At 47.5% G+C, this 12500-nt stretch overlaps 1 protein-coding gene and 1 pseudogene across 3 annotated transcripts in view; one reads left to right on the top strand and one right to left on the bottom strand.

Moving 5' to 3' along the window:
* The window catches only part of Iqcg (IQ motif containing G), a 35119-nt gene that overhangs the window by 10959 nt on the left and 11660 nt on the right, over positions 1-12500 (bottom strand). For all 3 annotated transcript variants that reach the window (XM_055625083.1, XM_055625082.1, XM_055625084.1), the window contains 2 exons: positions 8808-8889; positions 839-1000 (listed from right to left, as the gene is read on the bottom strand). In XM_055625083.1, the coding sequence (XP_055481058.1) occupies positions 839-1000; positions 8808-8889 (244 nt within the window). The remainder of the gene's footprint in view (positions 1-838; positions 1001-8807; positions 8890-12500) is intronic.
* On the top strand, positions 6295-6665 carry LOC129689703 (40S ribosomal protein S25-like; annotated as a pseudogene).

Genomic DNA, 12500 nt, shown 5'->3' on the forward strand with positions numbered 1-12500 from the left:
GGAAGGAAGGAAGGAAGGAAGGAAGGAAGGAAGGAAGGAAGGAAGGAGAAGCAGGAGATCACCTCCTGAGTGGTGAGCTTTCACAGCAGCCTTCCCCGAGTCATACAGGGAGGCAGGAGGTACAGTCATTACAGTCTGCTCACAAATATTTAAGACTCCAGTTAGTCTTTTATGATTGACCGCCAGGGCTGAACTGGCCATGAAGGAAAACCTTCATCTTCCTCTGTCCCCTCTTGTACTGGCTGACACATGATGAATGACAGCTCAGTGAGGGTGGAGAGCGCCCAGCAGTGAAGAGTGCATACAGCTCTTATCAGAGGACCCAAGTTTGGTTCCCACCAACCAGGCTGAGTGGCTTGAAACCACTTGTAACTCCAGCTGTACAAGACCCCATGCCTCTGGCCTTCGCAGGCACACACCTATACATAGTTTAAAAATATGGAGCTGACCTGGGAGAATGGAGGATCTCTGTGAGTTTGAGGCCAGCCTGGTCTACCAAATCAAGTCCAGGGGAGCCAATGGTACACAGAGAAACTCTGTGTCAGAAAAAAAAAAAAACAGAGATGGGGTTACAAGAGGTTGTGAGCCTCCTGACATGGACACTGGGAACTGAACTCAGATCCTCTGGAAGAAACGCATGTATTCTTAACAGCTGCTCCATCTCTCTAGTCCAAGATAAATGACTTTTTTAAAGTGACAACCCACATGACATCATCAAGTCACCTCCCTGGATTTTTGTTTTGTTTGTTGCTGCTGATATAGTAGGTTGGACTCAGAATCAGGCACTTGTTCTATCACTGGGCTTCATCCCCAGATATCCTAATGTAGCGCAGGTTACCTCAATCTCCTCCAGCAAGAGTTCCTCTGCTCTGTTACATTTCTTCTGGGTCTGGGAAATCTGCAGGTCGGTATTTCTTTTCATATAAAGATTCTCCAAATTGGTTTTCGCCTTCATCTCCTGTAACTGGTCCTTGAGGTGAGCAATGTATTCATTCCCGCTCTGCAGAGATAAGGTTTCTGAACTGAAAATCCATTGTGCTTGTAAAACAAGAGGCAATTGATGGTGGCTTTCTCCCAGCACACTAAGGGAACTTTACTCAGCCGTCATGATAGCATGAATGAAAATGAGTCTCAGCAGCAGGAGGCCAACCATAAGGCTTATCACAGATTCCAGGCCAACAGGGACCACAGAGTAAAAAAATTGTTTCATTAAAAGAAAAACAATATTGGGCATGGTGGAACGCACCTTTAATCCCAGTACTCTGAAGGTACAAGCAGATGGGTCTCTGTGCGTTTGAGGCCAGCCTGTTTACATGGCAAGTTCTAGACCAGCCAGAGATACATATTGAGACGCTGCCTCAAAAGAAGAAAATGAAGCTGGCTATAGTGTTACATACCTATAATCCCAACCCCTTATGAAATGAAGGCAGCATGGTCAGGAGTCCAAGGTCACCCTGTATCCTTAGCTGCCCAAAGCCAGCCTGAGCTACAGGAGACCTCAAAAACATGAAGGCGCAGCCGGATGGCTCAGTGGTTCACTTGCCACCAAGCCTTATGATCTGAGTTTGATCCCTGAAACCCACATGTAGAGAAAGAGAACTGACTCAAGTTTTCCTTTGAACTCCATAAAAAGGAAAGGGAGGGAGGGAGGGAAGAAGGAAGGGAGGAGAGAAGGAAGGAAGCAAGCAAAGAAACAAGCAGGCAGGCTGCAAATCAAGAATAAGTGAGTCTCTCCAGAACCTTCTTTGGGTTGGGTAGTCTGTATTTCCGTATTTACCACACAGATGTGCCTCTATGATCTCATTTTGGTAGAAAGCGCAATGGTCAAAGGTGATCACAAGTCCTGATTTCCCACAGACTCACCAGTTGTCCAAAATTGGACAAGTCAGTTAAGGCCTAGGTTCCACCTTCAAAAACCCTAATCCTAGCACCTAGAGAGTGATTATGGTCATTCCCCAGTTCCCACGGGGGACTGGTCCCAAGTCACTCCTCCTCCCAAGGATGCCAAAGCCTGCAGATGCTCCAGTCCTTTCCATAAAGTCTCTACAGTACAGATCCAAGTGCTTTCAAACTCGTTCTGTTCGGCTGGCTGGGTCTTTGAATGCAGATGCTGCCGCCGCGTAGGAAAGGATGTATGCTGAGTGACTTCCAGTTTTCTTTCTATTGCTGTGATAAAAAATACTGACCAAACGCTACCGTGGGGAAGAAAAGGTTTATTTTCTTAAAGTCACAGTTCACCCACTGAGGGCAGGAAGGGCAGGAACTGGGCAGCAGGAACTAAAGCAGAGGCCATGGAGGAATACCATTTCCAGGCTTGCTCAGCCTGCTTTCTTACAGAACCCAGGACCACCTGCCCAGGGATGACATCTCCCACAGTGGGCTCAGCCCTCCCACATCAACCATTCATCCAGACAACACCCCACAGACAGACACACGGGTCAGTCTGACGGAGACAACGCCTCAGTTGCAGTTCTCTCTTTCCAAGTGACTCCAGCTTGTGTCAAGTCGACAAAAACTAGCCACCAGCACAGTAGGTCACTGAACACGTGCTAGAAGCCTGATGGTCACCAATGCCTCACAGTTTTAAGTCTCAGACTCGCTGATTAAAAAGAAAAGTCTTCAGGATGGAAAGATGGCTCAGTGGTTAAGAGCACTGGCTGCTCCTCCAAATGACCTGGGTTCAATTCCCAGCACCCACATGGCAGCTCACAACTGCATGTAACTCCAAGATTTGACACCCCCACACAGACATACATGCAGACAGAACACTAATGAAAATAAAATAAATTAAAGGAAAGTCTTCAAGAGCAGACACCATGCTAAGTGGTAGATAGACAACAGTGTGTGGAGAAACGTAAGGGCAACCTCCATTACCACAGTGTCTAAGGACCTCTGAGAAGACTTACTGGTCCTGACACACGAAGATAAATAAGCCAAATCATGAAAAATGAAGGCAAGAAAATTTTAATGAAAAAAGGGGAGAGGTTCATGCTAGAGTCCTTGGGCAACTAAGACCTGGGTATGATCCAGAAACTGAACGACAATCTGCATTCGAGTTAAGCACAGCACAAGATGTGCCCATATTTGGTTTTATCAGATTGTCTAGAAGTCAGAGCTGGAGAGATGGCCAAGTGGCTAAGAGTACTTCCTGTTCGTGCAGGGGCCCGACTTTGGTTCCCAGCATGAACGCTGGGCAGCTCACAACCACCGTAGTTCTAGCTTCAGGGTATTCGATACCCATCTTCTGGACTCCTTGGGTACCACTTGCACAAGTGCAGGCATATGCGCACGCATGCGCACACACACACACACACACACTCAGACATACATGCACACACGCACACACAAACACATGTACGTACTCAGATATACATGTATACATATAATTTCAAAAATCATTAAAAAAACAGAAGGCTATGGCAGAGGCCTAAAGCAAACAGAAAGTTTATATCACATCGTGTACTATTAAATAACTGTTTATAAATTCATATAACACTGGATGTATAAAAAAAAAAAGCCAGACATCTGGTTCTAACGCTATTGTCTTAGGCTTCTGCTTCTGAATACTCTCGTTTCCTTCCTGCTGGCTGAGTCACACAAACATCTTTTGCAAACATGTCTCACACAAACATTCAGTGGCCATGTGAGACACAGTAAGAAATACAATCCTAGCTGGCTCCAGATGCTAAAATCATGACTGAAGTATGCCAGCACGTGAGCAGAAGTAGGTCCATTTCTGGATCTTCCCACCAAGCTACACAAGACAGCCAAGGCACACAGCACTGCAGGCCAAGAATCTTGACTCAGGAATTGCTTTTCAGACCTTTCACTCAGAGATTTGTTCTCACCACAGCCTGTCATCCTGATCGTCCAAGGAGCCTGCCGCTTCTCCAAGACCAAAGTCCTTAGACAGATGCAGTGTCTTTGTGGGGTTCCCTGGCAGACCAAACTTTCTATCAGAGCCCCCAGCTGCCTTCAGACACGGTTGTCTGAGCATATTATCTGGACCCAGATGTGACGGCGCAGTGACAGAAGGTCAGGCCCCAGGGCCTGGCGGCCTGAGCCAAAAGCATGCTAGCGGAAGAGGCTGTTCTCACAACTGGCCCTGGCTTGCGGGGCACTGGCTCCAAGCGCTGGGATTGGAAGCTAGACTCTCCGGGAAAGGGAAGCCTTGCCACTTGTCTGGCACTCCAGGTTGCCTCTCTGGTTGGATGGCAAGAGGAAAACAAGAGTGCGGTTGCCTGAAGCATGCAGTTCTGACATGGGATGTGGGGGTGCGGTCTCCTGACTCCAGAACTTAGGATATAGAAGCAGGAGGATGGGAGATCAAGGTCATCCTTGGCTAGTTAGCCAGCTCAAGATACACGACAACAAACATATTTATGCCACCACAGTTCTGTAGCCAAGTAACTTTTTTTTTTTTTTTTGGGGGGGGGGAGGCAGAGCTTCTCTATGTAGCTTTGGCTGTCCTGGACTGGCTTTGTAGACCAGGCTGGCCTCGAACTCAAAGAATGGGCCTGTCTCTGCCTCCGGGAGTGCTGGGGTTACAGGCATGCACCACCACCCCTGGCTCAAATTCTATAGTCTTTAGAAAATCAAGAATTTTAAAACTATGATAGAATTTTTCAGGAAAGGAAACTTCTGCAAAGTCTATATAGTTGGGGAGGGCTAAGTATAAACCAGCTTTTATGAATTTTCACAGAGCCAGTGCAGTGGTGCACACCTTTAATCCCAGCCCTCGGAAGGCAGAGGCAGGCGGAACTCGGTGAGTTCAAGGCCAGCCTGGTCTGCAAAGGGAGTCCAGGACAGCCAAGGCTACACAGAAAAAAAAAAATCTTCACAGATAAGAAAGATGTTATTAAAAAAAAAAATACAAGTGAATTAATATGGGTAATGATTCAAGACTGACACCCAAGACACTTTCTAAGTGACAAATACAAAACAATAAGGAGAGGTTCAGCAATGTGTTCAGGAGGCTTAAAGTTAACATCTTGAGGCTGAGGAGAGGGCTCAGAGGGTAAGAGTGCTTGTTATACAAGCATGCGGGCTTGAGTTCAAATCCCAAGCCTGATGACCTGAATTCAATCTCCAGTACTGTCTAACAAATTAATAATAATAATAATAATAATAATAATAATAATAATAATAATAATATTTTTTAAAGCCAGGTGTTGTATGTCTGGAACCCCAGCTCTGGGCTGTGAAGACAAAGAGACGCTGAGGTTGCACCAGCCAGCTACCTAGCTAAATGTTGAGCTGCTTCAGTGAGAGACCCTGTCTCAAGGGCAATAAGGTGGACAGTGAGAGAACAAGACACCGGCCATCTTCCCCTGGCTTCCACATGTTCTTAGAGGGGCACATTCATCTCCACCCTCACACGCATGCACCATTACCCCCCCCCACACACACACACACAGACATAATGAACCTGGGCTTTGTACACGCTAGGCAAGTACTCTACCATTGAGCTACTTCCCTGGCTCCCTTTTTGTTTTATTTTTTTGAAACAGGGTCTTGACTATATAGCCAAGGTTATACATACTCTATAGCCCACGCTATCCTCACACTTGCAATTCTCCTGGCTCAGCCTGCCATCCCCTAGTGTAGAGATTACAAGTTAACACCATCATGCCTGGCTGCCACCAACCTTTTTTATTTTTAACAACCCTTTCAACTATGTGCCCCCCTTTTTTTGAGAAAGGGTCTTGTTAATTTGGCCTGAGGCAATTTCAAATGCACAATCGTCTTTCTTCTGCTCACTGCGGTACAAGCGTGCATTACCATGCTTTGGCCACTTTAAAAAATGTTTTAAGAGCTGGGTGCAGTGGTGCAAACCTGTAGTCCCAGCACTCTAGGAGGCAGAGGCAGGCGGATCTCTGTGAGTTCGAGGCCATCCTGGTCTACAAAGTGAGTACAAAGTGAGTCCAGGATAGCTAAGGCTAGACAGAGAAACCATGTGTCAAAAAACAAAATAAAAAATAAAACTGTTTTAGGAATGGAGAGATGGCGCAGCAGTTAGGAGCACTGGCCGTTCTCCCAGAGGAACCAGGTGGGTTCCCAGAACCCATAAGGCAGCTCACAACCGTCTGCAACTCCAGTTCCAGGGGATCTGATGCCCTCTTTGGCCTCTGGGGGAACCAGAACTGTCAGTGGTACACAAACATATATTCAGGCAAAACACCTATACACATAAAAACAAGTAAAAATATTAAAAATACTTTAAAAATTAAAATTGGCTTTTTTTCCGACATCTTAATGAGGCTGCAGGGTCATCGCCGCTCTCTGAGCTTCGCCATGCCTCCCAAGGACGATAAGAAGAAGGATGCCAGAAAGTCAGCCAAAAAAGACAGAGACCCAGTAACTAAGCCTGGTGGCAAGGCCAAAAAGAAGATGTGGTCCAAAGGTAAGGTTTGGGACAAGCTCAACAACCAGGTGCTGTCTGACAAAGCCACACAGGACAGATTGTGTAAGGAAGTTCCCAGCTATGAGCTTATTGCTACAGCTGTGGTCTCTAGAGACTGAAGATTCACAGTTCCTTGGCCAGGGCAGCCCTCCAGGAGTTACTTAGTAAAGAACTTCTCAAGCTGGTTTCAAAGCACAAAGCCCAAGTAATTTACCCCAGAAACACAAAGGGTGGAGATCCAGCTGCTGGGGAAGATGCATGAGCAGGTTCAATCAGCTGTGTATTTTGAAAAATAAAACTTTATTAAGTCAAAAAAAATTAAAATTGGCCACGTGTGGTGGCACCTAACTTTAATTCTTACTTGGGAGGAGAGGCAAGTAGATCTGTATGAGTTTGAGGCCAGCCTGGCCTACACAGTAAGTTCTGGCCGGCCAGAACTACATAGATAGATAGACAGACAGAGACAGACAGACAGATAGACAGACAGGCAAACAAACACCCAGGAGATGGTTCAGTTGGTGTGGTGATTTGAATGAGAATGGCCTCCATAAGCTCATACATTTGAACGCCTGGACCCTTGTTGGTGAAACTGTTTGGGAAGGATTAGGAGGTGTGGCCTTGTTGGAGGAGGGATGTTACTGGGGATGGGCTTTGAGGTTTCAATAGCCCAGACCATCCATTCTCAGTTCATTTTCTCCTTCTCTTGTTCTTTCTCTCTTCTTTCTCTCTCTGCCTCTGGGTTGCTGTCTCAACATGCAAGCTTTGAGCGACTGCTCCAGAGCCATGCTGGGCTTGCCTGCTTCGTGCTCTCTGCCATGACAGTCACAGAATCACCCTCTGCATTTAAACCCCCAATGAATGCTTTCTTTTGTAAGTTTCACTGTTCGCCTCAGAGCAATAAAAAGGCAGGTGACTAAGACAGCAGGGAGAGCGTGGGCTGCAGGTGCATCCGGACCTGATGCTGGGTCCTCAGCATCCACGTTAAAACCAACCCTGAGCATGCTCATGCATGCCTGTACATCCAGTGCCATGGGGAAGACACGGGGCGACTGACGAGGTGGGCTGGCCACTGGCTGAACTGGAAAGCTGCAGATTTCAGGTCTATCCCCAAGGGGGTAAGCTGGAAACTGATAAAGGAAGGTACCTAATATCCTCTCCTGGCCTCCACAATCCCGCGCACAGATGTACTCCCATGTACACATACATACATGAATACACTAAATAAAATGGCTTCCAACCATGTGTGGTAGGGCACGCCTATAATCCTAGCATTTGGGAGACAGAGACAGGAGAAGCAGGATTCCCAAGGCCAGCTTAGACTATACAGTGCATTTGGGGCTAGGCGGTGCAGGAGAAACCGTCTCCACACAAACCTTAAGGGGCTAGTGAGATGGCTCAGTGCAGCACAACTCTTGCTACCAAGCCTGATAGCCTGAGTTCAATCCCCAGAACTCCCATGACAGGGGAGAGAACAACAGCTCCTACAAGATGCCGTCTGACCTACACACATACATCCTGGCGCACACACACACACTAAATAAAGGTAAAAAGAAAACCTAAAAAAAAAAAATTAAAGAGCATTTTAAAATCTTCCAAATTCTATGAAGAGAATAACAAAGCTTGCCTGCTTTGGAGTTCAAATCCACCCTCATATCTGAGCAGTGAAAAGCTGAAACCAAGCTTGCAGATTTCTAAACTATTAACAACAATTAGTCATTCTATCAGAGTTGGCATCTCCAAGGCTATTGCAAGCCAGATGGTAGTGGTGCATACCTTCAACCCCAGCACTCGGGAGAAAGAGGCAGGCAGATCTCTGAGTTCAAGGCCAGCCTGGGGTACAGAGAGAGTTCCAGGACAGCCAGGGCTTCATAGGCAAACCCTGTCTTGGGGCAGGGTGGGGGCGGGGAGCACTTGGCAACACATCTTTCTAGAAGAAAATTTCAGATAAGATTAGGCCGCAGCAACAACAAAAGCTCAAATCTATAGTTTATACTGAGCTTGAGGCAATTATTGAGTATCAGCATCAAGTATAACGAAGTGTCAAAGTCTGACCTAGGAACACACTTCCGCATAGACTGAGACTTGGTGTGTCAGGTGTGCTTGGGCTGCCCTGGGAAGGCAACAAGACCAGAGTTCTGAGGGGCAGGCCCCTGAGTTCTATTCCACACACACCTGTACCTTTTCCCTTCTCTTCTCTCTCTTCCCTCTCTCCGTCCCTCTCCCTCCAGGATCTTACCATGTAGCCCTTACCATGCGTCTGCCTTCGCAGCAGGCAGATCTGTCTCCTGCAAAGGCGCCCCAGCAGAAGCGGAGGCCTGCACCGCTCACTCTCCTGTGGAGGAGACTGCCAAGTGTCGGGCTTAGCTCTGGAGCTTTCGGAATCATCCTCTCGGACAGTCCTTACCTGTACTTGCAACTGACGCTCCCTCTTGACACCAAGTAACTGCTTTTGAAGAGACTTTATCTGTTTTCTTCCTTTTTCCTCCCTAAAAGAAGTGAGAAGGATAAGAACAGGGCTTCTCAGACATTAGGCTCAGCTGGACATTAAAAAAGCAGGTTCTTGCGCTGGAGAGGTGGCTTAGCATCAGGAGCAGAGGGCCTGAGTTTGACGGCCAGCATCCATGCTCAGCAGCCCACAGCCACCAACAACTAGCCACCAGGGATCCAACATCTTCAGGACTCTGCAGGCACCTGGATACCACACACATACACACACACACAATTTTAAAATAATGGAAATCAGTCTTTACAAAAAAAAAAAAAAAAAAAAAGGTTCTTGGGCCCATGTGATGGCTCAGTAGATAAACGTGCTTGCTGCCAAGGGTGACGACCTAATTCAGAACCTACACGGTGGAAATCGAGAACCAGCTCCCAGAAGCTGCTCTCTGACCTCCGTGTGCACAGCAGCGCGCACCAGCGCACACGACCACAAAGTCAACCAACAGATACAATCACAAAGTCAACCAACAGATACTCGAAATGTAACAGTGAAAAATCGGCTTCTCAAGCCAGGATTGGTACTTCCCAGCTGTCATTTCAGTACTTGGTAGGTAGAGGCAGGAGGGCAAGGGATTCAAGACCAGCCTAGGTTACTGAGCAGGTTCAAGACCAGCCTGGGCCACGTGAGACACTGCTTTAAAGAATCAAGAATGACAGACGTAACTAAAAGTCTGAGGAATGGGCAGGATGGGGACAGCAGCATGGCTCAGCACGCGGAGGTGCTCGCCACCATGCCTGACGACCTGCATCGGATCCCACGGACCCACGTGGGAAAGGAAACAGCCAGCTGACACAAGCTGTCCTCCGGCCTCCACGAGTGTGCTGCTTTTCTTTCAAATCACCCAGTCTGGGTTACAGCAGCAAGGATGAACTAGACGTGACATGTTAACTCCTCAACACTTTCGTAAACTTCAAATTGCTCTTGAAAGACCTAACAATTTAAGACGTGGTTCCCAATCAAAATTCACTTGTAATTGTCGAAGAATAAAACCAGTAAATTGAGCTTCAACATCCAATTGACTTTTATTCCAGTTCATGAATGGCGCATCGTCTCTGTGAGGCGCCCTGATGAGTTGACCACCTATGACACAGAGACAGCCTCGTAAGCCGGGGAGCTATGAAACAGAGGTGGCCTGATGAGTTCAGCACAGGAAGTGGTTCTAGGTAGAAATGGGCCACACCAGCAGACACAGGGAATAGGAGGTAGACTGGTCATCTCAAAATGACTTTCCTGAGGGGTCCCCGTAGACAGAACTGCCTTTTCAATTATGACAGCTCTGCTCACTGGACTCTGATTGCTGTTATGAATTTCCCGGCTTTTAGAACACTGGCCGGTTTTAAAGTTTGGATTAACTTTAAAACATGCAGCCATTCTGGTTGACCTTTGGGAGCCTAGTACAGGAGTTCAGGTCAACACAACGGCCTCTCGTGAATGGCATTTAACAGGGTCTACAGCATATGCAGTGTCTGCCACAAGATGGGACCGCCCAGGCCTGGCCTGCCACCAATGAGTGCTACCACGTGCCAGGGGCGATCCCTTCACCTAATGTATTTTCTTTTTATCTAATTCTATGTGTAGTATGTATGCCTGAGTGTATGTATACCACATGCAAGCAGGAAGAGATGGAGGTGAGTAGTGACAGCCTCCGGAACTGGAGTTACAGACAGCTGAAAGAGACCACAAGGTGCTGGGAACCCAACCTGGATACACTAGAAAAGCAGACAGTGTTCTTAACTGCTGAGCCATCCCTCCAGCCCCTTGTTTTTGTATTTGGGACAATGTGGGGCCATAATGGTTCCCGGAAGAAGGATTGGGGCAGTTTCAATTTCGGGTGACACCTCAGGTGAGGACTGTAGGAGTTGGCTCCCTCCCCCTCTCAGCCTGGCTACGCTATCAATCCTAGTAAGAATTTACCACCCTGACAGTTATCAGGCCTTACTCCTTGTTTGATCTTACAAGGTTTTTCCCTCTCAGAAGCCCTAGCTCCTGAGTACGCAGGTGAAGTATCTTCCAACACCTGCCCCCAGTAGGCAAGACAGTTCTCCGGTACTGTTCCTGGGTGTCTGTTCTTTGCCTGCACATCCCTGCGGACCAAGCCCTGCATTGTGCCCCCTGCCCTGGGGAGCTCTCCTCCCTCTGGCCCAGCCTGGTAAGGACAGGACAGTCTGCATGTGGAGTGGCAGGACGAGGTCTCACTATGTAGCCCAAGTGGGACTCCAACTAAAACCCTCCTGCCTCTGTCCCCTGAATGAATATCCTTTTTCTTTTTCCTGTTGTATATGCTAAAGAAGTGCTCTACCACCGAGCCACATCCCTGATCCTAGGCTGACTGTCTTTGGGACATGCTGAACATTCCTGGGAAGGAAAATGTCCTGTGGTATGCACCTGGTATTTTGTTTGTTTGTTTGTTTGCATGGTATTGTGTTGTTTGTTTGTAGGGCTGGGGCTCGAACCCAGAGCCTTGCGTATGTACAGGAGGCTCCCTGCTAGCTCCACTGCATCACAGGACACTGACTAAGGCTCCAGGCTGGTCCGTCTTGAGAAGGGTGACTAACAGAGGAGCAGTATCTTTGCTGTTGTTATAGTGCAGGAGGTTGAGCCCAGGTGTTCTGTGTACCAGGAAATCCCTCTCCCAGCACTGCCTCCCTGTTAGTTTTGAAATCTCACTAACGTACCCATGCTGGCCTCTAACTTGCGATCCCTCTGCTTCAGCTTCCAGAGTATCTGAGATTGCAAGCCTGTACCACATACCTAGCTACAGGATCCTTAATATAGTCTGAATTCAAGCAACTGAGGCTCCAAACGCTGAATGATTGACCCATCCGGGTTAGGAATACATTAGGAACTCAGAAGCCAAGGGTCTGCCTTCGGTGATAAATGAAAGTACATGTTTAAAGCCTGAGAAACCTAGAACTTCCGGCAAGAGTTTTATACCACCCTAGGATACAATGCTGGTCTGGAGACATGGCTTAGTGGGTAAAGAGCTGGCTGTGGAGTGTGGTCCTGAGTTTGGAGACTGAGAACCCACAAAAAGCCAGGTCAGCAGCACCCCTCCATAACCTGCTGTAGAATGAGATGAGAGAGAAAGACAGGGGACTCACCAGAGCCTGGCCATGCAGAGAAACAGAACAATAAAGAGAACCTGTCTCCACCAAGATGGAAGGCAAGGGCCTGACGTCATCCTGTCAGCCTCTAATCTCCACATGTGGATACTGTGGCACACATGAGCCTGCACTAACACATCCATGTAAAACAACAACAAAACAACTTTTATTCACCTGATTCAGTTGTTGTATTGGAGGCTTACTGCCTCTGACTTCTAACCTAGGCCTAGTCCTGAAACCTTCTAGCCTCCATACAATATAACCTAGAAAGTTTTCAGCCTCTGAGACTTACTGCTTAATCCTCTCTTGTTCTTACTGAGCTCTGGGCTGACTGGTTCAACTCAGCTGTTCTGGCTCAAACTCCTCTTCTAGCTGACTTATTCAACCTGGCTTTTCTCTCGGCCTCTGCTTGGCCTCAAACTAACTCCAGCAATCTTTTTTAATCTTCTGGCTCCTCATTCTCTGACTCATTTTGCCTTCCCCTGTGTCTATC

The sequence above is a fragment of the Psammomys obesus genome, unplaced genomic scaffold (genome assembly GCF_907164565.1).
Source record: "Psammomys obesus unplaced genomic scaffold, mPsaObe1.curated_primary_1811, whole genome shotgun sequence".
Taxonomy (NCBI): Eukaryota; Metazoa; Chordata; class Mammalia; order Rodentia; family Muridae; genus Psammomys; species Psammomys obesus.